The 15,822-nt window shown below is 49.5% G+C and overlaps 1 protein-coding gene across 1 annotated transcript in view; it reads left to right on the forward strand.

Moving 5' to 3' along the window:
* The window catches only part of ZNRF3 (zinc and ring finger 3), a 152,322-nt gene extending 136,907 nt beyond the window's left edge, over positions 1-15,415 (forward strand). Inside the window, exons 3-9 of the mRNA XM_058281581.2 lie at positions 3,130-3,204; positions 3,628-3,759; positions 5,206-5,316; positions 6,386-6,553; positions 8,084-8,186; positions 8,819-10,552; positions 12,016-15,415. Of these exons, the coding sequence (XP_058137564.1) occupies positions 3,130-3,204; positions 3,628-3,759; positions 5,206-5,316; positions 6,386-6,553; positions 8,084-8,186; positions 8,819-10,552; positions 12,016-12,059 (2,367 nt within the window). The 3' untranslated portion in view covers positions 12,060-15,415. The remainder of the gene's footprint in view (positions 1-3,129; positions 3,205-3,627; positions 3,760-5,205; positions 5,317-6,385; positions 6,554-8,083; positions 8,187-8,818; positions 10,553-12,015) is intronic.
* The last annotated feature ends 407 nt before the right edge of the window (positions 15,416-15,822 follow it).

Genomic DNA, 15,822 nt, shown 5'->3' on the forward strand with positions numbered 1-15,822 from the left:
GCGTTCTGGTCACCTGCTGACTGGGGCTGACCTGCCCTGGCCTGAATAAAGGATCAAAGTAGCGAAGGTGATAAAGGATGTGAAATACCTCTGTGGCTAGAGGCGGGCAGAGAGGGAGGGCATGTAGAGGTCAGCAAGGCAAGGCCTTTTGCTTCTTTTGGGAGGCCTTGCCAAGAAGTCCTAGCTGTTCTCGGCTGCTCACCTCCTTCTTGTGCCCTTCCTTCCACTCCAGTCTGGACAGTTCGAGGCTAGCTGCCCTTTTCTACCTGCAGCTCAGTTGGCCAGTGACCTTCATCTAGCACCATCCACCAGGCTGTATCTTGCCCATCCATTCTCTGAAACAGCCTCACCTTGAGAGTTTTGGACATTAAGTATTTGACTTTATTTAGAGAGGGTTTCTGGCAGTCTCAAGACTGCTAATCTCCCAACTCTGGTTTAGATTTGTTTTGAAATATTTTGGCCTAAGCTTGACTAGGTCAGATGGTCAGTGATCTAAGATATGGAGATTGGTTCAAAGAATGTACCTCATCAATTTTTAAACTGAAAATGTGGGGCAAGGGAGAGACTGTGTCCAAGGAATGTTCTATTTTTTAATTTGCTTTGGGAATAGTACAATGAATGTGACATTTTCTAAATCTGGATTATTCATGGCTTGTTTTAAATCCCAAGCCAGCTCTCGACAGGCAAGTTCCCAACAGCATCCTGGGTTAACTGCCCAATCCTGTCCAGTCCTGGTTTGTGCAGGATATGTAAACATATTTTATAACAGTTTATATTAAATATAATTTAAACAGTAAATCAACTGTGAGAATTAGCATTTTCTCAAACTATTTACATCTAGTGCTTTAGCCTGGTTGAGTTGTGTGTGGATCCAGTCGTAAACGAGATTTAAGTCTTATTCTTAACCTGCTCTGTTCACTGTAGTAACCAGGATATTGGTCATCTTCTCCTGGGCTTTGTTAAAATGTCTTTTGTGCCTCTCCAGAATGGGGCCATGCCTTATCTGGAAGCTCCCAAATCCTTGCACCTTCCAAGCTCCTGTGGAGCAGGGAAGCCTGCAGGCAGGCCGGGAGGCCACGGGTGGCTTCCTTCTGAGGTGCGTGTCTGCCCCTGGAAGGGATTGCACTAACCCAGATCCTGCAGCCTTTCATCCTGCAGCCGTTAGACATCCAGGTGCGCCAGCATCAAAGCGGTGCTCCCATCACGACACATCTGAATGCACATCCCCCTCGGGTGCTTTTTGATGTCCTTGATCATGCCATGAAAGCCACATAAAGAAACTCGAGGTCCTGTTTTCTACCTCATTTTCAGTGCTGTTCCTTGGGGGCTCTTCTGCATCCAGGGAAAGAATTTGAGGAAAACACTTGGATACTACCCAAGCAGAAGAGATAGGCACCTACTGCTAATTCTGGGGGGCCAGGCGCTTTTGACCTCAGGCAAATGGATCTGTGACCCTGAAGAGCTTCATGAGGGAAAGTGAGGCCCCCTGGGCTTCACACTCCCCCCTGTGCCATCTGTGCCCTCTCTCACTGGAGGGGGAGGAAGGGTCATTGGAGTTCCGTCTCAGAATCACTCTCATTTGAGGGGCCAAAACTATGGGAACTGGAAGAGGGACACTAGTCATAATGACATAGGCTCCCTCCTGCTTTTACAAGTGGGGAAACTGAGGCTGAAGCAGAAAAGGATTCTGTGACTGCGCACTGTTGGCAGCTTACCAGTGGCAGAGCCAGGAATAGCTCCCTCACAGCACCTGGTAATGAACCTGGGCGGGTGTGCAATCAGCAGGGGACACTTTACACTTTGAACCTCAGTGGAAGGGGAAGGAAGCCCCTGCAGGACGAGGACAGCTTCTGCCTCAGGGCACCCAGTGTGTTGGAGGTGGTCAGACTGCTGAGGACCTTGCTTGTCTTCCTCAGGGTTTCACTGGAGCTGTTTTGTGGGGTTTTTTTTTGTTTTTGTTTGTTTTTTTTTGGTCCTGCTTTTTGTAACAACGGAGAGGGAATTGGCTTGTTGTAAAGTTATGGGGTGAGACTGCCCTCTGGTGGCTAGTATGGCATGAGTATACTCATTCCAGTGGGAGGAGGTCACATTTTATTCCTTACCAGGAACTCTAGCCCATAGGGACTTTCCTGACTTTCTACATCAGCCATCTTAAAGGAGGTGGGGTATTTTGGGTCCCCCACCCTTCATATTAGAGGTGCCTCACGTCACTAACGAGATTCAGGCTCCTAAAGGTAGCGATTACGTCTTACGTCTTGTTTTTCCATGGCTTCTACCCTGTTGTTCACTTAGCTGGGTGTGAAATTGCAAGGCTCACTGTGATGAAAAGGAATCCTTCCCCCCAGAAGGACTCCCTCACTTCTCATATGTTCCTAAAACATTCTAATCTCATCTCTACAATCAATAGTTCCCCAAGTCGTTGAATCATCAGAATCCCTCAGCAAACTTAAAGGAACACAGTTGCCTGGGCCTTCCTCCAGGCCTACTGAATCAATCTCTGTGGCCAGAGCCAGGAAATCTGCTTTAAAAACTTCCCAAGTACTTTTTGATGTGCTGCCAGTTTTGGCAGCCAACTGCTCTAAATCTCCCATTTACAGTTATTTCTCAAAACTTTCACCCCTGGCAGCATCTCTTGAAAGGTCTTCAGCTTGTGTCATTTATTAAAATTGACCATTTCAAGATTCATTCAGAAATATCCACTGTGCTATTCTAGCTGCAGTAGTGGGTGGTATGAGAAGGGAGAAGGAGCAAAGACACTTGCTTTGTTGCCAATTACTCTGTGCTCCTAGCAGAAAACACTGAAACCAATACCTCTCTGCTGCCTGGGCAGGTGGTTTATTTTTAGTTTGTTTTAGATATTGGGCCTAAATGGGGAGACAGATGTTCCTTGAGTACCCAATTACTTATTTTCACCTATTCTAGGTACTTCAATCCTCAGGATAAGCATACAAGGAATTGTCCCCTTTAGTACAGATGGGAAAGTTGAGGTTTAGCTTACTTCACTTGCCCAAAGTCACGTAAGTAGATAATTCCCAGGCTCTGCATTTGAATACAGATCTGAGTTCAAAGGCCAGCCTTGGGAAGGTAAGAGGACCAGTGTGCCAACCTGCTCTTTTTTCACTTTGCCAGGCCAAGCGAGCAGTGCAGCGGGGAGCCACTGCAGTCATCTTCGATGTGTCTGAAAACCCAGATGCTATCGACCAGGTAAGCCCCTCATGTCATGCCAATGCTGCAGTCTCCCTGGGAGAGGCACTTCCTTGGGCTACCTTGACTTGTCACAACCATGTCACCCTCATCTCAGGGAGTTTTCATTTGTCTCCCTAAAGTTAAATTTCCATGTTTAAGCCAAGGAATGTGTCTTGAAAGGAGTTTAGAACCCTGGGGGGAGTGGAGGGGTGAGGATGACACAGGCTACATATTCTAAGACCCTTTTATGCCTTCAGCTTGCCCAACCCATCCTTATTCCATTAAATGGCCTTGCCCTACTGGGAGCTTCAACACTATAATGGTTTCAAAGAGTTTGAGGATTTCCAAACAGGGATTTAACATTCATTTTCTCCAGCAACCCTTTCTCCTACTTCTTAAAGTAAGTGCTGTCTTTAACCAGAGCCCTGTCTTCCTTCTTAGCTAAACCAGGGCTCAGAAGACCCGCTCAAGAGGCCGGTGGTGTATGTGAAGGGTGCAGATGCCATCAAGTTGATGAACATTGTCAACAAGCAGAAAGTGGCTCGAGCAAGGATTCAGCACCGCCCTCCTCGAGTGAGTCTCGGCGCTGGCCAGCCCATCCTGGCACCTTTTCTGCAGCTACCCAGTGCCTTTATTTCCTTTGGGCATTGTGCTGCTGCTCCCATCTGTTTTCTGTCTGAAATGCCAATGTACCCCAAGTTCCTGTGGGTTTAGGTCAGCTAGATAAAGAGTCAGAGGCCGGGGAGAAATTTCACCTGTGTTCCTTTACAGGGGATTTGAAAAGTATCACCAGAAATAGATGAGTAGAACCTAGACTAGAGGTGAGCCTGCTTCTCTGCTTGAAAGGGGTCACTCCTGTAAGGCACATCTCCCACCTCTCCTGGCTCTGCACCATGGGAGTCTGCAGGGAGCAGGCACTAGTGTTTTCCACCCAGCCTTCCTTCTTGGTAACCCCTTACACTTCTTCCTCTTCCATCCCAACTCTGAAAAATGAACTGGAGGAGGATTGAAGGGTTGCACAAGTCCCCGGCTTCCCCTTGTCTCCCTTCTTCCCTTGACCTAGACTAGAGAAAAAAGCCTGTACTTCCTTCTTCCCTGGATAACTTGCCATTTTGAAATCCCCTAACTTACTTTTGGGTCTATGAAAGTTAGCTCTCAATGGGGACTGAATTTCCTGACCTCCAGGAGGCTAATGAATCCGTTTAGGCTTCTTTTAAGTATGCTAAAGGACACTGCTAGGCATTAACACTCGACTGGCATTTTTTGCTCATTCTTCAGGCTGAAGGACTCTAGGAATGGGGGCAGATAGCCCAAGTAGGTTTCATTTTCTCCCCACAAATGAAATGGTCCTTCTGCATGTTCAAAATATCTGGATTCGTGCAGCAGTCAGTGAGTAAAGCTTTCTTCCTGTTGACTAACACCTATCCTAGATGAGGTGGCTTCAAGGTTTTAGGAGGCATTGTGCCGTGACGGAAAGGTAAAGCCTAAAAATAGGAAGTTTGTAGAAGAACTTGCTGGCTTCTTTTTAAAGGGAAAAAGAGCCCTTTGGTAAATGTGACTCATTGTACTGGAAGCTGATATTTGTGGAAGCAGCATACAATTTTCTGAGCTGTTGTAAACCATTAATTATAGGGCTGGTAATCTCTGTTCCCTCAAAACATGACACTCACTCCTTTGTCCTATAAAATGCAATATTTGTGTATATTTGGAAGGGCCTCTCTTACTAGTTACAGTGGGTTTTGCCCTATTCCAAGGAAGCTGACTTTATGAACAGAATTCTTGGCTGTTGAGGCCTGGCTGAGCCGCAGTTGGCCCCACCCTGCCACACCACTGGTACTACCTGGGCTTAGATGCCCACTCTGTGTGCGTGTGAGAGAATCCCAGGTGCTTCCTACAAACTGAGGGGAGATGGCACGCTGATCACCCCATCCTCATCTTAACCAGGGCCAACACAACCCATGTAACCGATGAGCAGGCTGCAGAGAGGCTGAGGCTAATGGTATGTCTCTTCTGTTCCAGCAACCCACCGAATACTTTGACATGGGGATTTTCCTGGCTTTCTTTGTCGTGGTCTCCTTGGTTTGCCTCATCCTCCTTGTCAAAATCAAGCTGAAGCAGCGACGCAGTCAGGTAATATATCAGAGCAACCTGTGAACACTGGTTCCTGCTGCCCTGTTGCTAGTGAAAACCGGAGCTGTCGTCTGCTGACTGACAGAGGGCTCAAGAGTTGAGCCTCACAGCCATGGACTCTGACTTCTGGAGCCTGTTCCCAGTGGCCTAGAAATAGCAAAGAGGCAGAAAAACAAGAGCAAAGCTTACAGCATTCTTGCTTCTCTGTGCTTTTCTCTGTCTTCCTAGAAAGGCCAAGTATTGGGGGTGTTTTCTGCCAGGGAGTTGTTTTTTTTCCTCTCTCTCTCTCTCAAAGATATGTTGAAATGTTAATTTGGAATCCTGCAGCTCCCCAAGTCAGATCTGGGGACCAGTAGCATCAGCATCGCCTGGAACTTGGTAGAAATGCAGAATCTCGGGTCCTGCTCCCACCCTACTAAATCTGAATCCACAACTACCAAGTGCTCTACCAAGCTCTCTCCAGGTGATTCTTGACGAACAGGGTAGCCCCCATGGGATCCCAGCTGGCACATCACTGGGTGCTCATAGAAAGGAAATGTGTGTGTATGGGAGGGTGGTTTTAAGATGAGAGGACAAACAGGAATCTAGAATCTCAAATGTCTTAGCAGTGTGACATCTTAGAAGACAGAAGGTGGACCCCGCCAAGCAATCTCTTGAAAGGAGAATCACTGAGTCCTCACAAAAGGTGAAGTGGCCACCCCTGCAGAGCAGTGGCCAGTGTTTATTGAGCACTGACTATTTCCAGGAGCTGAGCACTCATGTATTCTCTCATTTATACTCCCAACTTCCTTCATCTTAAAAAGGAGGGACCCTTGGTATAGAGCAGGGGTATAACTCAGGGTCGCACAAAAGTGATAAGCAGCAGGGCTGGGTCTGCCACTCAAGGAAATGCCTGGGCCAATGTAGTGTCTGGAAAATCTGCTTGCAGCAGGCCGCATTTTAGCAATTTCTCAAAACATTCCAGCTTGCAACAGATTGGTGTTGGCCTGTCCCATGGACTGCATGTCCCTGGGGGTGACCCCACTGTTAATACGACTAGGCTCTCACACAGATCCCCTCTGCTCTGCAGAATTCCATGAACCGGCTGGCTGTGCAGGCTCTGGAGAAGATGGAAACCAGAAAGTTCAACTCCAAGAGCAAGGGGCGCCGAGAGGGGAGCTGTGGGGCCCTGGACACGCTCAGCAGCAGCTCCACGTCCGACTGTGCCATCTGCCTGGAGAAGTACATCGATGGCGAGGTAACGGCAGAGGCAGGGCCTGTCCTAGGTGAGGCTGTGATGGGCAGGGCAGCAGAGATGTCCAGGTCCTAGAAGGACAGCTTTTCCCACGGCTTTACAGGAGTTGAATGGCTGAAAAGCCAAGGTCTCGGTAATGAGCAACCAAAATAGAGAGACTCTCCTGGGGACCCAGCCAAACACTGGTGATTTCAGAATTTGACCAGAAATATACCTTAGGCTGGAGAAAATGACTGGTTTCAAGAACATCCACATGTGTGGCTTTTGTTTAGTAGCATCAGTCTTCTGAGCACTCTGAGACTTGACTGGATACAAACCTCTCCTAGCAAGCATGTGTGCAACATTGGTGTTTTCACTTACAAAGGCACAGGAGATTTGATAGCCCCCTCTTTTACCTTTGGTTTTTTATTTTGAAAATTTCCAAACCTTCAGAAAAGTTACAAGAATTGTGCAATGAACAATATAGCATTCACCAAGAGTCACCAGTTTTTACTGTTTTGCCACATTTGCTCAATCGCTTTCTCTCTCGATAGATGCACACATATACACACGTTGGACACGGTGGGGTGTGGTAGGAATAGTTTGAGAACTAGCTGCAGACATTCTGATGCCCCTTTGATGAAAATGCCCCACTGTGGTGTAGGCTACTAGATGAAGACAGAGGTTCTTAGAGGCCATGTAGGGTCATATGGTCTTGTGGGGACTCTGGGCGTAGGCTGCCTGCATTCTCATCCTGGCCCAGGAGCGTTCTTTGTGATCTTTGGCAAGCAATCTCATTCCCTGTGCTTGTGCTTGTGAAGTAGGCCTCAGGCTAACCTGCACACCAGGTGCCCATGAAAGTTACCTGGGAAAACACAGGTAGCTCTGTCAGGCACAGCTTTAAGTTTCAATATTATTACATTGCACTGGCCCAGAGGATAAACAAAGTAAAATGAGCAAATGTGGAGGGTGCCTCCAGAGGTGGCTCTGCCTTAGAAAATCCCAGCCCCTCCTCTCTAGGTAGGCTGCTCTGGTTATAAATCAGGGGCCTTTGACGAGCTCTCAGGGTCCAGTGAGGGCTGAGGGAACAGAACAGGAGGGCTCTGCCCCTTTGCCTCTGTCAGTTGAGTCCTGGGAATCTTCCTTCTCATCCCTGTTGGGGCACAGGAGGCAGCTGCCATTCCAGAGATGAAGAAGGTCTTAGAGTGCACCAAGCTCTCTTTCCACCTCCCGTCTTCACTAGCACAAGGCTTTGGCCTCCCCTGGGGTGGAGGCATCTGTACAGAGGAGGTAATGAAGATGTGAGTGTCTTCCTCTGACTGAAGGAAAGGAGCTGCCTCCATAGCTCCCACTCCCTGAGAATGGAGGGCTGTGCTCAGGGCTGGCTGAGGGCAGTTTCTTCTCCTAGAACCCTGTCTCCAGGGAGTTGAGCCCATCCAGAGCTAGAGGTGGAGAGCAGAAAATGTCCCCGAGACTGGGACCAGTGCCTCCAGGCCCGGGTGCCAGGGATGCCCATGCCCATGCCCTCAGGCCATCTCCTCTCTCCCTTCTCAGGAGCTGCGGGTTATTCCCTGTACTCACCGATTTCACAAGAAGTGCGTGGACCCGTGGCTGCTGCAGCACCACACCTGCCCCCACTGTCGGCACAACATTATAGGTAATCGTCACCCACCCCAGCTGTGTCTGAGTGCTGACAAGCCACATCTGAGGAGACAGTACTTACCAAGTGCCCGCCCAGCAAGTGAGATTGGCACTGCAGGCTCCCAAACAAGGGAGCAAAACTGCTGCAGCCTTGCCTGCTGGGCATGGGGGCGCGAGACCTTGTTCTGGAGGTTGGCTGCACAAGCTGTAGGAGAGCCTGGCTGGCCTTAAGAAGTGCCCCGAATTCAGGTTTGACTTTCTCACTTCTTGGCCCCCTACTTTGGGCAAGGCACATGGCCTCTCTGAGCCTTACATCCACAATCTCTCTCCAGCTAGCTACTTTCCTGAGAGGGAAACGCCTTTCCTCTTGGTATCCTCAGTGTCCTCTGCAGACTCCCATGGTGCAGAGCAGTGAGAGGTGGGAGCTATGCCCTTACAGTACTGACCCTTTTCAAACTCACAAGCAGCTTGGCCTCTGCCAGCGCAGCTGAGTTTGGCAACAGCTTAGAGAATGGGGCAGGGTTACGAGGCTTGGCACCTTCATGTGTGACCAAGCCCATTGCTTCAGTCTTACTCTAAACTCAGGCACCCGAGTGTGCAGCCTGCTTACTTTGTTTTCTCTCCCATTCCACCTTCCGACCTTCTCAGAGCAAAAGGGAAACCCCGGTGCTGTGTGTGTGGAGACAGGCAACCTTGTGCGGGGCGGGCGGCAGCAGAGGGTCATCTTGCCAGTCCACTACCCCGGCCGCGTGCACAGGACCAATGCAATCCCAGCCTATCCCACAAGGACGAGCATGGACTCCCACGGGAACCCCGTCACGCTGCTGACCATGGACCGGCACGGGGAGCAGACCCTCTATTCTCCGCAGACCCCTGCCTACATCCGCGGCTACCCGCCCCTCCACCTGGACCACACGCTGGCCACTCACCGCTGCGGCCTGGAGCACCGGGCCTACTCGCCAGCCCATCCCTTCCGCAGGCCCAAGTTCAGCAGCCGCAGCTTCTCCAAGGCAGCTTGCTTCTCCCAGTACGAGACTATGTACCAACACTACTACTTCCAGGGCCTCAGCTACCCGGAGCAGGAGGGCCCACCACCGCCCAGCCTCGCACCCAGGGGTCCGACCCGGACCTTCCCACCAAGTGGCAGCGGCAGCCTGCTCTTCCCCACCACTGTGCACGTGGGTCCGCCCTCCCACCTGGAGAGCGGCAGCACATCCAGCTTCAGCTGCTACCATGGCCACCGCTCGGTGTGCAGCGGCTACCTGGCCGACTGCCCAGGCAGCGACAGTAGCAGCAGCAGCAGCAGCTCTGGCCAGTGCCCCTGCTCCTCCAGCGACTCTGTGGTGGACTGCACTGAGGTCAGCAACCAGGGCGTGTACGGAAGCTGCTCCACCTTCCGCAGCTCCCTCAGCAGTGACTACGACCCCTTCATCTACCGCAGCCGGAGCCCCTGCCGCACCAGCGAGGCGGGGGGTTCAGGCCGGGTACCTGTTGTGCACCTCGAGGGCTCCCCGCCACCCGAGGATCTCCCAACCGCTCCAGGTTGTGCTGGGCCTTGGCCAGGCCCTGCCTCTGCCTCAGGGGAGCGGCTGTCCACCTGCAGCCTGGAGATGAACTACAGCAGCAACTCCTCCCTGGAGCACCGGGGGCCCAACAGCTCTACCTCAGAAGTGGGGCTCGAGGCTTCTCCTGGGGCTATCACAGACCTCAGGAGGACCTGGAAGGGGGGCCAGGAGGGGCCGGCCTGTGCCTGCTGCTGCGAGCCCCAGCCCTCTGCACTGGAGCCCAGCCCGGGAGTGGCCGGCAGCACCTTCTTCCTGGGCAGCCCCCTCTGTGAGGCCTGTGGTCCCATGGGTGGGGAGCCCCAGGCAGGAAGCCCCCAGGGCCTGTACAGCCTTCACCCAGACCATTTGCCCAGGACAGAGGGGGCGAAATATGAGGGCCTGTCCTGCTGCTTCTATGAAGAGAAACAGGTGGCCCATGGCAGCAGTGGGGGCAGCAGCTGCTACACTGAGGACTACTCTGTGCGTGTGCAGTACACGCTGGCTGAGGAGCCCCCGCCAAGCTGCTACCCCGGGGCCCGGGACCTGAGCCAGCGCATCCCCATCATTCCGGAGGATGTGGACTGTGACTTGGGCCTGCCCTCAGACTGCCAAGGGACCCTTGGCAGCCGCCCCTGGGGTGGGCTGCCAGGCCCAGACACCTGGCGGCCTCACGGGGGCCTGGGAGGAGCCCAGGAAGAAGAGCGGACTCTGGGCTGCCAGGTTGGGGTGCTGCTGAGGCCTGGGGACCCTCCAGAGGACAGGGGGACTGCCAGGTCCTGCTTCCCCAGAACACCCCAGGACACTCAGGAGCCCAACACCATGGCCACCAAGGCTACAGGTGAGAGCAGATGATCTGGGCCAGAGCAGGCACCTCCATCAGGGACCTCCTCTCTCCACAGGTGTTTTCTGACTTCCTGTGCGCCCTTGGCTTTCACCACTGTCTGTACCTGACAACTTCCAAGTTAACTTTCCAGCCCAGACCCTCCCCTGAGTACCAGATCCATTCAGCCCTGCTTCCCGGATCTCTCCCCATAGAGGCCTTACAAGCACCCCAGCCTACCCGACCCACGGCAGTGCTCTTGGAGTCCTCTCTCCTCCCTCCTCTCCAAGGCGCCCCCCAGATTGTCAGGCTAAAACCAGGAGCCACTTGTTCTCACGTCCAGTGCGTCCTGCCAGGCAGGGCTTCTCCACCTGTCGATGAAGGACCACATTTGCTTGCTTTTTGTTTTTTGTTTTTGTTTTTTCTTTCCCCAGTCCATTGTGGACTAAATGCTTTTTGTAAAATACAATAAAAGTCAATTACCAGAAGAACAAAACTTAGCAAAAGACATGCAAAACACAAGCCCAGAATTATTAGATTCAACAGATATTGTCAGACTGCTATAAAGTTTCCACACACTTGTTTTGGCTCTCAGTAATAGTGTGCCATCTAAGGCTAGCACCTTGAAGCAGCACTACTGTAAATTCTACCTCCAAAACATTTCCCAAATTTATCTACTCCCTTGTATCTCCCTGCCATCTCCTTGGTGCAACCAGCCTCCCATTGATCTTCTCCACTTGGGAGCCAGTAGGCTTTTTTGCAACCTAAGTCTGTCTTTACTCTCAACCCTTTCAGTGACCTGCCATGACCCTTAGAATTTAAAAAAATAAAAAAAAGTAAACTCCTTCCCCAGTCTTCTGTGACCTAGCCCTGCCTACCCCTCAGGCTCCTCCTGGTTTGCTTTTCTCCTTGCTTGCCACCTTGGACCCCTTGGCCTCCATCCCATTCCTCAACCATGCCTTGCTTATTCTAGCCTGCAGACCCTCCCGCCCCTTCTCTCCTTCAGCGACCCCTTACCTCCCTCCGAGTTCACTCTCTCACTCTTGTTTACTATCCCAAGTTATCTCAGTCCAAAGTTAGTTTGCTTTGTGTCCATAAGCTCCGTGTGCGCATCTCCACTGCCTTTCCCAGTGTGTGCAACAGTGCTTGGCTCATGCTGAGCATGCTGTTAAGATCTCTCCTGTACCCTGTTTTCATGCTTCCGGAAGGCCTTCACATCCAGATGAGCAGGGCCAGCTGTCCTGAAGGTACCTGTGTTTGGGCACAGAATGATCCCCAGGAAAAGGAGCTCTCCTTCAGCCCTTTCCAGTATACTGTCTGTCCAGTATTGTCAGCTATGGCGGAGTGCCTACCATATGCCAGGGACTAGCCATTGGGTGAGGGAACAGAGGCCTCCCCAGTCCCTTGTCTGGCCCCTGTGTATTGTGGCCAGGCCTGTGGGTGCCAGCTCTTCACCTTGATGATTGTTCTCTCTCTCCCAGGATCAGAATCTGGCCCAGCAGACAGCAACGGCATGGAAACCTGAGCTCAGAAGAAACTCTTAGCTGGAAATTGGGAGCTGTATGGAGACTCCAAACTCTGACTTCCTTCAAAAATAAAACAAAAACATTTTTTTTTAGCTTTGAAAAACACACAAAAGTGGTAATAAAGAGAGCCCTCCTTCTCAACCCAAAATGTGAGCCACCTGTGGCAAAACCACCCCCACCCTCCCCATTAACAAACCGACAGACAAAATTCTCTGAGTCCTTTGCCTCTTTCAGTAACATGTTATACTGTGTGTGCTTGGGGTTCTGAGGTGTGTGGGATTGAGTTCTCTGCTTTGTTTTTTTTTTAAATATTTTATGTAAATGTACAAAGTTATTTAAATATATATTTTAAAGAACCCTAACCGCTAACTTTTGCTGAAAAAAAAAATCACTGCTGCATTAAATGAACCACATCATGTGTAAATACTGTTGTCTCCCCAGAGGGAGCTCAGGCCTTTGAAAAGCTCAGGGCTACACCTGCCTTAGAAAATGAACCAGAAACTTGAAGTAAAGCTAGTTGATATGGGTACAGACTCTGAGGAACAATGCAATGCTGCCTCTTTCTTTCTCATGGCAAATCCCATTGTACAAAACGTCAGGTCTTCGCAGAATCCATGCCTCTCCAGCCCACACCTTTAGGCAACTGGTGGAAACAGCTAGGTTGAGGGTGGAGGCCGCCGCCCTCGGCCTTGCTCGATTCTGAGGGGAGCCAGGACAGGCCACTGCTACAGGCCTCGCGGTGACAGGGACAGTTCTGCCCACTATCCTCAAGCTGTCCCCTCGGGTCATCGTCCCGAGTGGCAGGACAGAGGTCCAGGGGCCCCTGGGGCCTCCACAGAAGTCTCCCCTCAGTGATCCTTACTTGGAGTCCTTTGTGAAAAAATATCGGGGGCTTCCTGCCACTGGCTGCAGAAATGGTTTGATGGGGTTTGTCGGGACAAGCACCCGGGGCAGGGGGTGGGTGGTGTAGTCTTGTGGCCCCCGTGTCTGACCCGGCAGGGGAAAGCAGTCTCGGTTAACTCGGAGGTGCCCCAAAGTGCATGAAAGGGACGCGTCCTGCGCTGGGACGTGCCTGTGCGCAAGCGTCTGCGGGGCAGCCACGCCCCTCGCTGCTGCTTCGCGGGGGAGCACGTGCGGCACCTCACTGGGTCTGCTTAGAGGTGGGTTCTGTTGCTATTTCCCATCCGGTTGCTTCCCACGGGAGCACCGGTTCAGGGTTAAGCCCCGTGCATCATGGCTTAAAGTGCTCATCTCGCCTGAAAATGTCTACTATCCTGTCTACTTAATGCACTATTATATGTTGTTTCTACATGAGACAAAGAGAGAAAAAGACTATCAGATAGTTTAGACCCAAAGGGTAGGTTTTTGTATATTTTTCCAGCTTTTTTTTTATGGGGGAGGAAGAATTTTAAAACCCAAACATGTTTTTTGTTTTTTTATTTTTTTTAAAGGCGTTTTCATTTTAAAAGGGAGAGAGAATCTATTTAAAGCTATTTCATATCAGGGATTGTCATCCCTTTTGTCCAATGTATTCCTTGTTCTTAAAAAAAAAACTAATTGCATTAGCCGTTGTGTTCTCTAACTCCTCCTCTCGATTTTATTCATTCAATAGAGCGAAAGAGTTTGGCCCATTCTATCTAAGTTCCTTGGTGGAATGGAACGAGTACAACCTGGCCCCATGTGGGTGGGGAAATAGCCACCAGCCCTCAGCAGTCAGGGGCCTGAAATCAGCAGAGACTCCATCTCCTGTGCAGTCAGACCAGGACGTTTTGAATGAATATATCCCGTTTCAGAATCCTTTTTGCTTCAAAACCCCAGCCTGTGATGAAATTAACTTACAGCCAGGATTTGACAGAAATTCCAATGTCAAAGAATTGAGCCATTTGCCATCCAGAAACACTGTTGAGATCAGTCCTCCAGCCTCTGGGGTGCAGTCCCTCGGGCCGCGCCCAGCACACCTGTCGGTGAGGGTGTGAGAAGCGCCTAAGCTGTTGACATGTGATCTGGGCTGCCTTTATTTCTCCGGCCAGAAGTAGCAGCTGCTGAAGACAACAGTTTGCCTTACTTGGCTTTAGTTGAAGGAGGGTATGGCTTTTAACAGGAACTGCGAAAAGCAGCTTCTCATTTTTGTGTTTTTGTTTTTAATGCCTTTGAGTGAATATTGCCTTCCTCGTCCGGAAACCATACCTTTAGCCCTGCCTGGAAAACCACTCCTCAACAGTCTTAAGCAATAAATAGATAAGCAGAGACTGTGGCTTCAACTGGGCTTATTAATGGAAGTGCATTTGATTTTTCCTTTGAAAAAGATAAGATAGTCAAAAGCACATTTGATTTTTACAGTTTAGAGTGGTCGAAACAGAAGAATGAAATTTTTTAAAGTATCAGCTGTTGTCTTTTAAATTTGTATTGGCTCAACACACCAGGAGGTCACCAGAATATAAACCCTACTTTATTATTGCCTCACCATTTCTGTCAAAATTACTGTTTCTGAAGCTGTAAGGCTCCAATAGTGACAAGTACCTTTTTCATAGACTCTCAGTAGCACATAATGGCTATGGAGCCGTGGAAACGGAGCCTTGCATTTTCCAATGAGAACCACCCCCTTCAATGTGTGGCCACTAGGTGTGGTCCTATGGCCCAGCCCTGGGTGTAGGACAACCACATACACTGAACAGTGCTAGAACCAGGTAAAAGTGGGTGTTTGGGTCTTCTGACTAGCAAGGTACCTCTTTGTGGACACAGCCCCAGTGAGCTGGCTTTAAATTTTCTGTCCCTTCCCCCTCTCCAAACCCAATCCATTTTATAAAGCATCATCTGCTGTCCCAGTGTTCAGGCCCTCTTTTACGTGCTGCTAATCTCTGCTCCAAAGTTCATGCAAGACTAATGCTTTTAAAATGAGTCTAGAAAATAATTACTACTCAAGAGTATTATTTTTCAAACAGAACTAACTGCCTTTTTCTATTCTTTATATAAACGCTATTGTGTTGGTCTAACAAGGCACTATTTTAAAATGCTTTTTAAAGAATTTCTCCCATAGCACTTAAAAGATATTTTGTAAAGACTTTGCTGTAAAGATTTTGTAATAAAATGGTCTAAGGGCTCTTTCTCCAACATTACCATTTTTTAAAAATGTTTTAAAGGCTAGAAAACAACTTATGTATATTCTGTATATGTATAGCAGCACATTTCATTTATGGAAATATGTTCTCAGAATATTTATTTACTAATATATTTATCTTAAGCCATGTCTTATGTTGAAAGTGTGACATTGTTGGAATAATCATTGAAAATGACTAACATGAGGCCCTGTAAATACATGATAATTGCACACAGATTTTACATATTTGCCGACCAAAAATGATTTAAAACAAGTTGTAGTCTTCTATGGTTTTGTAACAAATTGTACAAATGACTGTAAAAAAAAAAAAATACAATTTTATCAAGTAAGTGTTATACATTGTCATTGTTCTGTCCGGGAGAATTCTATAGTGCTCTGCGAAACAGAGGTTCATGTGGGGGAATACTTTAATTTCAACTCACCCATGAAAGCATCCACAGAGTGTTCTCTCCTGTTAGCATAGTTCAGGTACTGGGGGTGTATTCTGGTGTCCCAGGAGAGCCGCTGTCTGGGAGGGGTGTGGGTTCAGACCTTTAAGGTGATAATAGGCTTTGCGGAACAGTGTTTGGAGGAAGCTAAGAAAAGTGGGAGTCAAGTACCTAACTGTCCACTTAAAAAAAAAAAAGGAATATTGGTTGGATATC

The sequence above is a fragment of the Dasypus novemcinctus genome, chromosome 19 (genome assembly GCF_030445035.2).
Source record: "Dasypus novemcinctus isolate mDasNov1 chromosome 19, mDasNov1.1.hap2, whole genome shotgun sequence".
Lineage (NCBI taxonomy): Eukaryota > Metazoa > Chordata > Mammalia > Cingulata > Dasypodidae > Dasypus > Dasypus novemcinctus.